The sequence below is a fragment of the Accipiter gentilis genome, chromosome 4 (assembly GCF_929443795.1).
Source record: "Accipiter gentilis chromosome 4, bAccGen1.1, whole genome shotgun sequence".
Taxonomy (NCBI): Eukaryota; Metazoa; Chordata; class Aves; order Accipitriformes; family Accipitridae; genus Astur; species Astur gentilis.
The window spans coordinates 9,485,701-9,499,476 of record NC_064883.1 but is presented as its reverse complement, the minus strand read 5'-3'; the positions used below and the strand labels follow the sequence as shown (position 1 = coordinate 9,499,476).

At 40.3% G+C, this 13,776-nt stretch overlaps 1 protein-coding gene across 3 annotated transcripts in view; it reads left to right on the top strand.

Moving 5' to 3' along the window:
* CREB5 (cAMP responsive element binding protein 5) overlaps window positions 1–13,776 on the top strand; it is a 261,819-nt gene that overhangs the window by 33,662 nt on the left and 214,381 nt on the right. The window contains exons 1-3 of one of the 3 annotated variants that reach the window (XM_049798734.1): window positions 4,797–4,808; window positions 9,122–9,193; window positions 12,320–12,413. In XM_049798734.1, the coding sequence (XP_049654691.1) occupies window positions 4,797–4,808; window positions 9,122–9,193; window positions 12,320–12,413 (178 nt within the window). Of the gene's footprint in view, window positions 1–4,796; window positions 4,809–9,121; window positions 9,194–12,319; window positions 12,414–13,776 lie in introns of those variants that run through there. The other 2 variants (XM_049798733.1, XM_049798732.1) reach the window with 2 other exon arrangements.

The window sequence follows — 13,776 nt, the reverse complement described above, 5'->3', positions numbered from 1 at the left end:
TATAAAACAAAAAAAAAGTAAAAAGCAAGATTGGCCTTAATTTAAAATTATTTTAAATATACAGAATTGCAGAGTCGTTTCCATAGAATGTATAAAGTTGGTTTGCAGAGTTCTGGTTTAGTGATTACTTTATATAATAAACCAGAAGGAAAATTTGGGCTGGCAGAATTTTCAAAGCTCATGTTAAAGCCCCTAACTGCTTCTGGTATGAAAGTCAGCTAAGCAGCCTTGTGTTGTTGTTTCCCCCAGGATATCTTTTATGCTGTCTTTTTTTTTTTTCTTCCTTTGCTTTGGAAATCCAAGTGTTTATTTGCATGCAAGGTAGGTGAATACTTTTATCTATTTGTGTATCATAAACCAAAGCAATTAGCATACTGCAGTTACAGTACACTTAAAAAACAAAACAACCCTTCAAAACCTTTCGTCAATATTATTCCTGGAGGGAAAACTCTTAATTAAATTGTATGCAAACTATGACAATAGGCAAAGTGGTTTGGTGTTTAATAATAACTGTTGGGGGTGGGGAGAAGAGTGAAAAAGTAAGTGTAGCAGAGAGCTTTGCATGCCATTAACCCAAGGATAGAAATGAGGTCAGCCTTTGAAAGGACGGACAACACACTTATCTGCCAACATTGGAAAGTCCCAAAAGATTAGCTTATTTGCCAGATGTTACTGGGAGTTCATCATTGACACCCTCTGCTTCACGGGCTTCATCTCTCGCCACAGTTGCAGTTGCCTTTTCTGCCCTTTGCAGGCTTCCTGGAGATCTTCTCCAGTGCATAATGCTTGATTTTTTTTCCTTGAAGTAGGTTTTTTTTTTGTTTCACAGCAATAGACATGATGAAGCATCTTAACTTGTGAAGATGATCTGAAGACTTTTTGTTTTTCTTTCATACACCCACGATAATGGTCTTGGCATAGGAACCACTGACATGAAGCATAGAGACTTCTACTGCTCTGGGAATGGGGCTGTGTTTGTGAAGGGGTTTGTAGAAGACAGAGCACCCACCTCAGTAGTATTAACCTTTAGGAGATAGGTGAAAATTGGGGCAGACTGTCTGACATACTAAGCACCTTCTGTTCTTTTTTATCCCTTTGCCTGGAAAATAACTATAGACACAATTTTAATGGGACTGTTCTTATGTTATTAGCAACTTGGTGGGGCATCAAATATTGCACTGTAGTGCTGTTCAGTGCGTAACCTACTAAAAATCAGTAGTGAGAGAGTGGGTGCTGTTAGGTCCATGTTAATAATGACTGTAAGAGCCTGGAATGGCGTTCTCTGCATGTATCTTCTCCTTTAAATCTTTCAAGAGTTTGGTAGTAAATATTGATTTCAGCTAATGGTGGTTTTAACTTCTGTATGCGTATTCTGTGCCCCAAGGGACTGCGTCCCAAACAGGGAGAAGCCGAGACTTGCTCATAAAGAACAGAGCAACTATGTTTTTGCTTTAAAATGCTAGCTGTTAGTGGTTGTCTCTTGAAGCAAGATTCCTGTCACTTGTGTTACTGCAGTTGTTTTGCAGTTCCCCCACCTCCCTTTGTGCAGAACAATTTGTGAGATGGACAGTGACTTAAGTAAGGGCAGATATTATCACCACGTACATGCATCCAATCAAAGAAGTCTGAGTGTTGAAGCTTTTGAGATAGATAGTGGAGAGTCCTTTTGTAGCAGACTATTTAAAGCATCTGTTTGAATCCTGCTTTAACATAGCCCTTCCTCCTTTCTTCCCTTCCTCCTTCCCTTTCCCTTCCCTTCCTTCCTCCCCAGACCCTCAAGTCTAACTTAGCCTTCTAACATGAACGCTCAAGTTGAATGCCTGATGATACAGAGCAAGGACAGTGTTCATTCATGTTGAGATAAACGTGGAATTCTGATGCTGTTTGACTACCCATAGACACTCGACATTCTCCCTAACATTTGGCATGTTAAGTCCATAGACCCAGGTACTGGTTTTACTTCAGGAGGTCTGGGTTAGCCGTTGAATTTCCGGCACTGAAAAGCTAGCAGAAAAACTGCACGTAGGGAAAATGGAGAAGTGATACAGGTGTTGTTTCTGTCTTGCCGGTATATGAAATGTTCATTGTCAAATAGTGCCTTTCCCTTGCATTGCTTGACTTTGTGGTTATATTGCTACAGCTTGTGCTGCTGCTGTTGCATGTTCTGTTGAGCAAACCTCTGTGCTGTCAGCAAGGTTACAGTCTGGTCTCTCGTGTCATTTTAGACTTGTAACTAGGGAGAGCAGGTATTAGGGTTGTTCTGCAAATGCCATCAGTGGGGGACAGTTGCAGAGCTACAAGCCTGGGCCGCTTCCAGGTCAGGCTGGCCCTGTTTGGCCAATTGCAGAGTGCAAAATAACCACATTATTCCTCAAAGTGTTTTTCCAGAGTTGAAGTAATAGCCATCTTTCCCTATAAAAGATCTGATTTCTCCTATAGAATATTTCTGTGCTGAGATAACTTTCATGAACTGTTTTCAAAAGTGCAAAAGTGCTGGGGGGTTTTTGGTTGTTGGTTTTTTGTTTTTTTTTTTTTTTTTTTAAATTCTCTCTCCACCTCTGTTGTCCTATTTCCCTTTTTTTTTTTTGTTTTTGTTTTTGTTTTCTATTGCCTGTGCTTAATAATCCCATGGTCTTTTCTGTAAAACAGTAAATCATTTTGCTCTATACCAAGTAAATCCATGATGGGTTTCCTAGACTGAAATAGAGAGCCCGACAAGTGTAATCATTTAAACTAGTGCATTTTCACTGGGCTTGAGATACAGCTCATCTAGAGTAGAGGACGAATTGTGCCCTCTACCAAATACTCTTCCCTTGTGTGGATAGCATATAGTGTTGGGCTCTCATGCTGCTGTTACATGGGAAGGAGTAGGTCATCTGCTTTCTATTTTGAGTTTCTTTTTCAGAGGTATCCTTTTACTCCCTTCCTCTTCATCAGCATAGTCCTCAGTGGTTTGCAATCCTCACTTCCACTTTCTTTCTCTTTTTCATTTCCACTGGTGGCTCCTTGCCCCCAGACCCTTTGGGGTTCTTCTTCCCCTTATTTTCACCCTCCTTCAATCCAGAGTTTTACAAACTTTAAATTTCCTATCTTTGTTCCTTCTTTTTTTAGTTAACCCCAGTTCTGCTTGCACTTTCTTGAGAAGAAAGCAGCTCTGCATAAGCAGAAGAAAGGTGGGAGGCAGCTATTTGGCTTTCCTCGATAACAGAAACAGTGGGTTTTAGCAGCCAAATGCTGAGTGAGGGAGCAAAACCTCTTCTCCCTCCACTGATTTGGAGGCGAATGGGTATACCTGGAAGAGGGAGATGGGACAAAACCTTAGGACTGCTGGGGAGCCTTCCCAGCACTGGATTTTGTTCCGACAGGCAGTGAGCAAACTCTGTGGCTGTTTAAAAAGAACTGAGGTGTTGGGCAGTGTGAAGCAAGCATCTTTTTGGTACTCCATTCGCAAACAACCCTAACGGATGCCAGTGGCCAGCGACTTCACAGGTGGCAAGGGGCTAACTCCTAGTGAGGCAACTCCCCACCCGCCCCCCCCATTTTGTGCCACACAGAGGGGGCTTGCTGCTGGGCAGTAGTGCTGCCTGCCAGCCACGGGGAAAGGACCGAAGGCTGCTTGCTGTTGAGGCAATTCACACATCAACCGCTCTTTGAGAGCACTCGGCTCTGCCTAAAGATTTATGGGGCTCCCTTCTTTTAAAACAAATGAATAAAGGCCCAAGCTGAGTGTTTTTCCACATATAAATGTCAGAAATGCAATCACAAAAACTTCACTGGAGTACCAGTGAGGGCTTGAGCCCCAGCTCAAATGTGTATCATATTAAAGTCCTTCTTGGGGACTCCAGACACAAATTGCTTTCCAGCATCCAGAACCATTTGGAAATGCTTTAATCCTGAAACGAGGGGGTTTCTAATGGAAATGCTGACAGACCCTTCGTTGTAGCAGCCGAAACAGGCAGGGCTGTGATAATGAGCCCTGTATGCGTGCATGTGGAAAGCATGATGGTAGTTTCAGAAAACAACCGCTTCTACTGAACAGCCTGTGCTGACAAAAAACACCATGCACCGTTTCAGTGCAACGATACTTAAAATTGGCTTTGCTTATGCAAGGACATATTGGGAACAACCCTAGGCATTAACCCTGCATGTACGACACTTCCAAAACCAACAAGTCAGTAGCATTTGTAATAACACTGTAATTATCTATAAATAGTCCTGTACTGAATAGCTAAGACTAGCCATTTAAAATGCTGCATACGCTGATGGGATTCTTTAATATTCACCAGTGCAGCATAACCACATCTCCTCTCACTTTTTATACATTGTGGCCATGACCCTAAAAAATAAGTGATGCCTCATTTATTGCTCATGTCTCTGCATACTGTTGCTAATGCTAGTGACTGTGTATTTTGTACTTGTATTGGGAAATCTCAGTGACCTTGGTCACACCAGGCTGAAGAAACCTGTCTTGCAAGCATGTGTCCAGGTGATTAATTTCAACAAACAGGTTGCTTATAAAAGTGTAATTACTCACTTGTGCAAATGGCAGGATGGGTGCACTGACCTGTATTAGACACATTGTAGTATACACCTCCCTATCGGTTCTTTTTCACTGTTAATCAGAGTACTGAAAACCTTGCAACATTTAGACAGCTTGAGGTTGAAGGCTGAAATGTCACTTTTAAAAGAGGGTTAAAAAGGTCACGCAGCTGCAAATAATAATAGCCCAATGAAAATCAGATTCTTACTGCAGCCCACTTCAAGAATAACATTGAAACAGGAAACAAGCCTGCTTGATGTTTTTACCAGTATGGCAGTAAGATTACTGCTGAGTTTAAAAAGGGGGAGAGAGACAGAAAGGAGCGTGCTTTCTTGGTGTTAGATGTTAGAACTATTTTTCTCATTCAGAAAGGATGATCATGGGGCTCTGCAAAATCTTCTTGAGGAGCCCGAGGATGTGGGTTACTTCTCTTTGGATGCTGTTGAGAGACGATGTAGTTTGTTGCTGTGTTCTGAGGGTGGTTTTATTCATTTTGTTTGCTTGTTATTTCTTCGTGATGTTCTTGCATTCCTCACTGTGGGCTTCAGTTTTATTAATTATAATTAAAAATGTTTAGAAGTATCTTATGCAGAAATCAAGGAATAGAAGAAAATCCTGGCTTGCTGCAGAACTTACTTGTTTCTCTTCCATGTGACATGGCTTGGAGAAGTCTTTCTATATTTATTCTGTATTTTTGTTTATTTATTTTTCTAATTAGAATACCTTAACTTCTCCTAAGCAGAGTGATATTTCAGTGCTACAGTGTAGCAGATTTCCTCACTTACACATTCTGCCAATAAGGCTCTTTACATGGTCACAATAGGGCAATAAATGCTGACAGATGTTGTTAACATGTCTATTAAAATTCAGCCCCCTTTTCTGCTGCATAATGCACTCATGCCTATTGTTAATAATATCAGAACTAATGCTGACATATCAATATTAGTGCTCGCTTATATTTATAATCCCTGTTTCTTTCTTCGAAGAGGTCGCGAAGTTGCAATAAATTAAGCTATTGATAACAGAAGTAAAAAATTCAGGCCCAAGCAATTTTTTAACTTTTCAGTCATCATAGATTTGCCTGATACTCTTCATGTGCATTAATTGCGGCAGTCATATGTAGAACTATGAAAGGTGCACGAGTGTAACTTGAATTTTTAAAATCCCAGAGGTTAATAAGCACCTTAATTTAGATGGAAAGGTTGCTGTGATTTATTTTTATTAGGTGAAGTTGAAATGTTGCCATGGGTTGCGTTACTTCCTTCATGTATGCTGAGCCACCTGCATGCACTGTGGAAAAAGAAGACGTGGGTTGTGTGGCCCATCAACACACACAAGCCGTGTGAAGCGAACTGTGTGCCAGAGGCTGTGTACGACTGTCTGTATCCTGAAGTGAAGGATGGGAGATGCACGCCCGCACCTTGAAAACGATGCCATGCAAACTGTGCTGTGCACAAACAAAACACCCCTGTTGCTGAGACCTCCCATCCTGCTGCAAACCTGGGGTGAGATCCTGCGTTGTGCATCCACAGCTCTGGTGGAGTTCAGCAGAAATGGGGGACGCAGGAGGTTCACGCTCACAGCCCAGACTTTCAGCTGCTTGTTTCTGGTCAACATTCAAGCATAAAGCTTGAATTACTGCCATAAGATAGCAGAGCACTGGACACCCTCTCAAAAATTGTAGTCACTAGGCAGCTTCTTTCACTCATTTACTGTTTTAACAGAGTCAATAGTACTACAGTCTCAACTGTGGTGATAGCATCACATGTAAATACGAATTCTGCATGGTGCAATTTGTCTTTAGGGCATTGTACTATCTGGTGACATATTATATGGGTCAAGTTGTGCTAGACGGTATCCTGGAGGGCACACATGATATAGCCGTTCTGGATTAGTCCTTTTTTTTTTTTTAAAGTTTAGTGTCTGCAAAGAGTGATTCTCGTGGGAACCAGCAGTTGTTTGTACGTTTGTGGTAAATGGCTAGACATTGAATCTGACACCTTTTCCAAGTACTGAGAATATAACCCAAGTCCATGTTTTCCTGGAGTCCATCCCAACGCTCAGGATTCTAGTCCTCATTGAGTATGTTATTTTGGTGCTTAGTCCATGCTTATCTGTCTAGATAACCTTGAGAATCATTTAACTTTTATCAGAGCATGCACTGATGGATTTAGGGACTAAAGCTCAAGCTCAGGGCAGGGAGGGAAGTCTTAGACTTGCAATACTCAGTAAGAAAACAAACCCCAAATAATTCCTGGTAATGTTTTGAATTTCACTTGGACACTTGGGACCAGAATTGTTACTCCCTTGTTTTCTTTAACTGAGTCTCATCCGTTGTTCTGCTATTGAAAATGCAGTTGTCGCTCTCCCCCGAGGAGGGGAGAAAGGGGTAACAGAAACCTTTGGCATTGCTTCAGTTGCAGGAGTAATTGAGATATCACATAAAGCCTTTCATTATCCACACGTAGCTTTTTTTTTTTTTTTTTTCTTATGCTTTTTCTTTTTCTTTTCTTTTCTTTCTTTCTTTCTTTCTGTGAAAAGGTCTTCAGGAAAGACAACATCCCAGGGTCACATCCCATAAATAGAGGTGGATTTAAAAATTGAACTTAGCTGGAGGTTTTGTTTTTGCGGGGGTTGGTTTGTTTAGTCAGTTATCTCTCTGCTGCTTGTTTCTTTCAGACAGGATAATGTAATTCAGAGCATTTTTATTGCTTCACCTCTGAAGAGCTTGTCTATGCACAGTCTGGAACTGAAATAACTGAAATTAGAAGTAATTTAACACCTTTAGTTATTTTAGTATAAGCCTTTATGTGAACATACTCTTTTCATTTCTGATTATGAGTATCCTATTTCAGTTTAACGTAGCTCTAAGTTAAATCAAAACAGGATATGAATAATCTTAAAGGAGTGAATTAGGTACAATTTTAGTTATTTCAGTTCTAGCGTTGTGTAGATGGATAGGTTAGTCCTGAGTTAGGGTCTTTCTTGACACCTGATTGTATTTGGTGCAATAAATCACTTGTCTCAGGCCAGATGTTGGTAGAGATGTCCACATCAAGAAAAGCAGTTGATGCTAATTATCACCTTTCGGGGGTAGTGTCCTTGTGGAGGTTAAAGGGCAAATAAAAAGAGAAATTCTTCACTTCTGGATGCTGCTTGTGGGGGTCAGTGGAGTCAGGCAAAGGGTGCTTTGCTGACTTTTTTTTTTTTTTTTTTTTTAGTTCACAAGTAGAAAAATATCCCATCAGGCTAATGCTGTCCACCAGAATGAATTTTAATTAAAAAGAAAAAGTTACCATCCAAAAGTTTGGGTTATTTTTTGAGAACTTAGGGCACTGAAAATAATTGCTTTAAGTACAGGTCTAGCTGATGTTCGGGTTAATGGTGTATTTATTGTTTGCAGAGGACGGTAGCAACTCTTCTGAAAATAAAGCTTTTCTAACAACAAGTGGAAGTGTGGTAAAGATATTCCTCATAATAGGAAGCAATGAATTGTAGTTTTAAAAAGTGGCAACAGGGTTGAGTAATTTTAGCACTTGTCCTTCTGCAGATTTTTGTAGTTTTAAAATCAAATTCTCCTTCTCCACCAAGATATTTCTCTGCTTTATAAGAAAAGTTACAGAAACACAACTCAGTTATTTGTCTAAGCAGCACTGCAGTGAGGCTGAATTTTAAGGGATTTGAGGCATAATATAAGCAGAAGTCATATGCTGTGCTTTAAGATGCGTCAGCTACTATATTCCAGCTTGTAATGCCAGTTGTACCAACAGGCTCAAAACATTTCCAAAAGGAGTGGCTTATTTATTTTACCCCCTAGAATGTTACTAAAAAATTATTTTTGTTGATGTTGGTCAGGGACACTGCTGTAATATTGACCCAAATTCAGCTGCATTACTGCATTCTGAGGGCGAATGTTTCCTCCTCCAGTTTTATTTGAGACCTGGGAGCTCTTCCCCTGGTGTTAGTTCAAGGTTACAGGACTGGAACTGCTATGGGGAAGCTGCAGTTTTAGGCAAGACTTCACTTCTCGAGCTCCTGAGGATCTAGCTGACCTTTTAAAAGATGGGTATGCACAATTATCTTGTATGCATAGAGAGCATGTATGTAATGTATTTAAGTTATTAATATCAAATAGTACGGATGAAGAACTTCAAAAAGTGGGTTCTTTCTCAGAAGTAACCTATACGTCTGGTTTTAATGTTGTTCAGCAGGAACTGAAGAAGGAAAGGTAAAACCCCTTAATTCGAGGTATTTCTGAGAAGACACGGTCTTATCTAATAACAACACTGAACATATGCTTTTTTCTGAGGCAGATTTCTGCTGTGAAAGCTTAATGGTTTTTTTTTCTTCCTTCAAAGTAAATATGTTCTCAGGAAGGAGTAATAAGAACTGAGACTGCAGGGAGCCTGCTGAATATTAGCAAATTTAGTACTCTGAGGATAAAACTTTGTTCTGGTCTGTTTGGGGAGTTTGACATAAAAGCACAAACCGTGATGATTGTATGTTGCATGTATGTGTGAAGTTTAGAACGTATATATTCATAGGTTCCCTTTCTTTCCCCCTCCCCCTTTTAACATGTAGATTTATGAGGAATCAAAGATGAACTTGGAGCAGGAGAGGCCTTTTGTCTGCAGTGCCCCAGGCTGCTCACAGGTGAGTGGAGTCAGCGGTGATATTAATTGAGTCCTCAGCACTAGCTCTGGCTTGTATAATGCCTCCTGATATATTAACACATGTCTAATAATAATATGTGTTGGGTTGTGTTGTTTTTTTTTTTTAAGTACTTCCCCCCCCCAATTCCCTCCTTACCCCACAACATGTTATTACAAAATATTTAAAGCAAATACAACAGCCAGTCAAAAGTGAGTTGGTAAAAGTGTTTCTCAAGCTGCTTCTGTGCCTTCCCTCATCCCCAAGCCTAATGTTTCAAGCCAGGTATTGCAATTTCCTTTAGTGGCTAGCAAGAGAGGGCACACTAGGCAGGACACCTTCATCTGTCTTCTGCTTAGATGTATGATGGAATATACTATGTTTCCTATTGGACGTGGTAACCCTTCTGATTATTTTTTTTTAATACCTAAATACAATATCTTATTAGCTTTTTTTTAAAAAAAATCTTTGAGACATCTTCCTACTAAATATTCTCTATAGAAAATGCAGCCTGTAGATAAATTCTGCCCCAGGATGTACATTTGGGGTTCCTGTTGACTGGTGATCTGCCCTGTGTCTCTGAAGGTATAATCTGACCTGTAACATTAGATGTTTAATGATCTTAAAAAACCTGAAGTGACAAGGTTTTTACCTGCTGAGATTTTGAATTGGGATTTATGTGTTTTTTGATGATTTTGCAGTGATGAGGGAAGTTCCATGTGTAGCACTTCCAACCCTAATTTGGTTTAGTGACAAGAGTTTGTGAGTAAAATCTTCAGGCAAGGGCAGCTTTTGGGCTTTTGCCACAGGCTTCCTGTATGCATCTGTTTTAAGTGACTTAGTTTACCCATTTCCCAGAGTCTTCTTGTCTTAGGGAGGGTAATATTCCCTGCTTTAACTGTATGTTGAGAGTTTTCAGCTGCCTAATATTTTAACAATCTTTTAGGTTCTTCTGGTGGAGCAATGGGTGACTATTACTGGAGTGTAGTTGTTGATTTTGCCAAGAGCTGACATAAGGAGAGGGAGAAGTCCGAGGTCCGGTTAACAACTGGCTGAGCAGCTTGAAACTGGCTGTTTCATTGAGTGGGAGCCTTTCTACAGGTGTCAGAGTGCATCTTTTAGATTGTCCCTCTGATCGAGGATTTGTCACTTCAGACCTCCACATGCAGAGTTAAACTTTCACCATTCTGTCACAGAGGTAGAAGAAAAGCATCTGAGTTTTATAGTCAAATTTTATTTACCTTTTTGGTGAATCTTAAACCCAGCTAAACCCATCTAAACCCATCTTCATGTCAGCTATTAATTAATTTCCTCAGTAGGGAAGCTGATCCAAACGAGCTCATTTAGGCGTTCAGAGAGCAGGTTTGGTTGCATGCTGGTACAATTTGGAAAGACAAGCAATGTAGGTGTGACTTCATCTTAGAAAACATTTAATTTCCCATTTCAAACCATGACCTCCGTTTATTGTAAATGAGGACTTGACAGAAGTGCATAGTGTAGCACCACTATCCAGCTAAGCTGTCTGGGGACTGGCTTCTCTATCAGCCAGTGCGGATGTGTATTGAGGGCTGAGGGAGTTGACTTACTGCACAAGGAAGAAAGTAGACTTACAAAAAAGACAGAGAAGTCTGAACTGGAGGAATAGCTTCTCCTCAGTTGCCCCATGCCCTCTTTAAGATGGCTGATTTCACCGCGACGACAGAACGTGGCATCCATGAAGGAAAATCCATTTCCACGAGAACAAAATGTGGTTTTTTCCCCTCACAATTTCATTGAGCACGGTCTTTCACATATTCCCTTTGTTCTTAACATAAATTTCTAGTGCTGCATTTCTTCCAGATGAGTAAGCAATGAACCAGGATTTCACAGTGAGGAAAAGGTCTTTGGGTGTTTTTTTTGTTTTGTTTTGGTTTGGTTTTTTTGTTTTTCCAGAGAATTCATTGCCATTATTTATGCTGCTTTGTCTATGGGCTTAGAGAGATTCTCAGGTGTAACACACTGCAACTATTTATACTATAGCCACAAGCAAAGTCACTTAGCCAAGAATATACTCTGTTGAAAGCATTAAGTCACTTTAACTCTGTTGTTGCCAGGTTTTTTTTACAGTCTCCTATGTACCTGTTGCTTTAAAAAGCTGCCTTTAAAATTTATTCTTTTTTTCCTCAAGCCCTGGCGATACAACTTTTGGCCTTTGCTAGTCCTGAAATAACCCTGTTAAAACTATTGCAGTAGTTTGTAGCAAAGGTCTGTGTATGCACCTTCTGGTGAAGGAAACTTAACAGAACCAGTCTGCTCTTAGAGCCCAAGTGTGCAAGTGCTCGAACATTTATTCAAGCTTGTATCTTCTTTGTCTTGTTCAAAAGAAGTTTTGTTGTACAAGTCTGTTATCAGACTGTAAAACAGACTTAGCACACTGATTAGTTTCTTACAAAGCACATCTCTCCACATTCTCTGCTTGAGAAAGGAAAATAATTTAATTTAGTATCATAAAGGGTCATAAATAGTTGTTATATACTGAGCACCATTGCATTGCCGCTTTGAATCAAGGCAAAATATCAGAGGTTTCCAAAATTAAAGATGCATTTTGCCTGAATACTTTTGGGTAGGGAAGGGCTGGCTTATTTGATTATTTTTATTGCTGTTCAGCAGATATAGGTTGCAGAAAGGCACAAAAGCAGAAAAATCCAGTAAAGTGATTTAAGAGATGCCACATTATTTTGTGTTTGCCGTGGGCTAAGAGCATACACAACAGCAGTTATCGCAGATCCTCAGGCACGTGGTAACTTGTGAGGCTGCGGTAGCTGGAGCGGGTGTCTGAGACCCTTAGAATCCAAAACTTGGTGCAACTTTTTCAAGCAAATGCATGACACCTTGCAGTTTGCAACCCCAGAAAGCACTGCAGCAAATACGTTTCTAAGTAGAGTACAGCTATTTGTTAGTCATACTTACTTGCATTTTCAAATATTCTGTTTCCTGTGCCATTTGGACACGTTTCTAGCTGGATACATTTCTTCCTCTCTCTCATTTTTGAAATTCTGTCCAATGCCAAAAGTTTATTAGAGAATTAAATTCTGCTTTTTTTTTTTTCTCCTCTCTTCCTCTCTCTCTCTCTCTGTGTTTGCCTGACAGCGTTTTCCAACAGAGGATCATCTGATGATTCACAGGCACAAACATGAAATGACTTTGAAGTTTCCTTCAATAAAAACAGATAATATGTTATCAGGTAAGAAGACACGAATTCAAGAGTCAAGATAACTATTCAGATGATGTTGAAAGCATGACTCCTACTGGAAAGCTACTGGCAAAATACCTCCAAGATTGGTTTTAAAAGCCCCAGCTCCGATTAAATAACAGGTAGAGATGGAATAAGCTAGAATGCATATCTTTGGAGAAAAAGACAGCTGCCATTCTTATGCCTTCCCACAGGTTTGGCATGAGAGGGAGGGAAATTGTTGAACCTCAGCCATGCTGGCAGCTCTATTGCTGACTCCCGTGTCAACATGCCAGTGAAATATAGGCACTTAAGCACATGCCACTTGGGGGCCCAGCAGTGAGCGTGTTAATGAAGTGCATTTGTACTGTTCCTATAAGACTCACTATTTTAAGTTTGACAGGCTCACTTCGGCAACTGTAACAGACCACATCATACGAGCCACCTTTATGGTGGCTCCCTGTAAATAGCTGTAACCAGAAAGGTAAACCAGTAAGTAATATCCAGTACGCTTTCCCCCTAAAGGTAACCATCTCTCTCTGCACTTCCCCAATCATACACAGAGGTGATCTGGTACGATGTGCAATTACATCCTTTAGTTTCTTATGTAGTTTTTTTCTTACGTAGTGTTTTCGTACTCTTGTCTGAGTAACCACACATCAAGGTGGCTTGCTGGCATTCAGTGAGTGCTGGGTAAAGCCAAGCCAGACTTAATCTTACGGCTTCTCCTCTCCTATTCCCTTTCCTATTGTATATTCCTTGGGCTATAGTAATGGGTTATTAAGAATAATATCTGTAGGATTTTTCAGGTTTCAAAGTAATTGTAGGAAAAAACTATGATGCAAATGTGTGTGTGTATGTTAACCAGTGTTTGATACTTGTCTTTTCAAATGGGCTTCTTCAAGGTAAATTTTGCCATTTTAGGTGCAAATATATGATGATTAAAGGGTTGCTAGTGGACTACCTCTTTTATGGAAAACTGTTTCTATTTTTACAAAAAATTATAATTGGGAAGCAATTGCTTGCAAATCAGACCTTGTCCCAGATAGAATTTATTTTCCTCTTACACTCGAAAATGCCATAGTGGACCAAGTTTAGAAAGAAACAGTACACAGCACGTTGAAGAGTAGGGCTTGTAAAGTGCCTGTATGCCAGCTATGCCCGAAGAATCCTGTGTTTGCAAGCACAAGCGAGAAAATGCTGCTTTTGCACTTGGCTGTGTCCTCTGGCAGTGAAACTGCTCGAAGACATCTGTGCTGTGGGTACATTCACCCTGTGAAAGCGCTGGCTTTTGTTACAAGTTTTGTGTTTGGCAAGACTTTTGCTCAAGGGTAGTTTCTAAGGACTATATTCTGTCACCAGGAGTCCCCTGAGG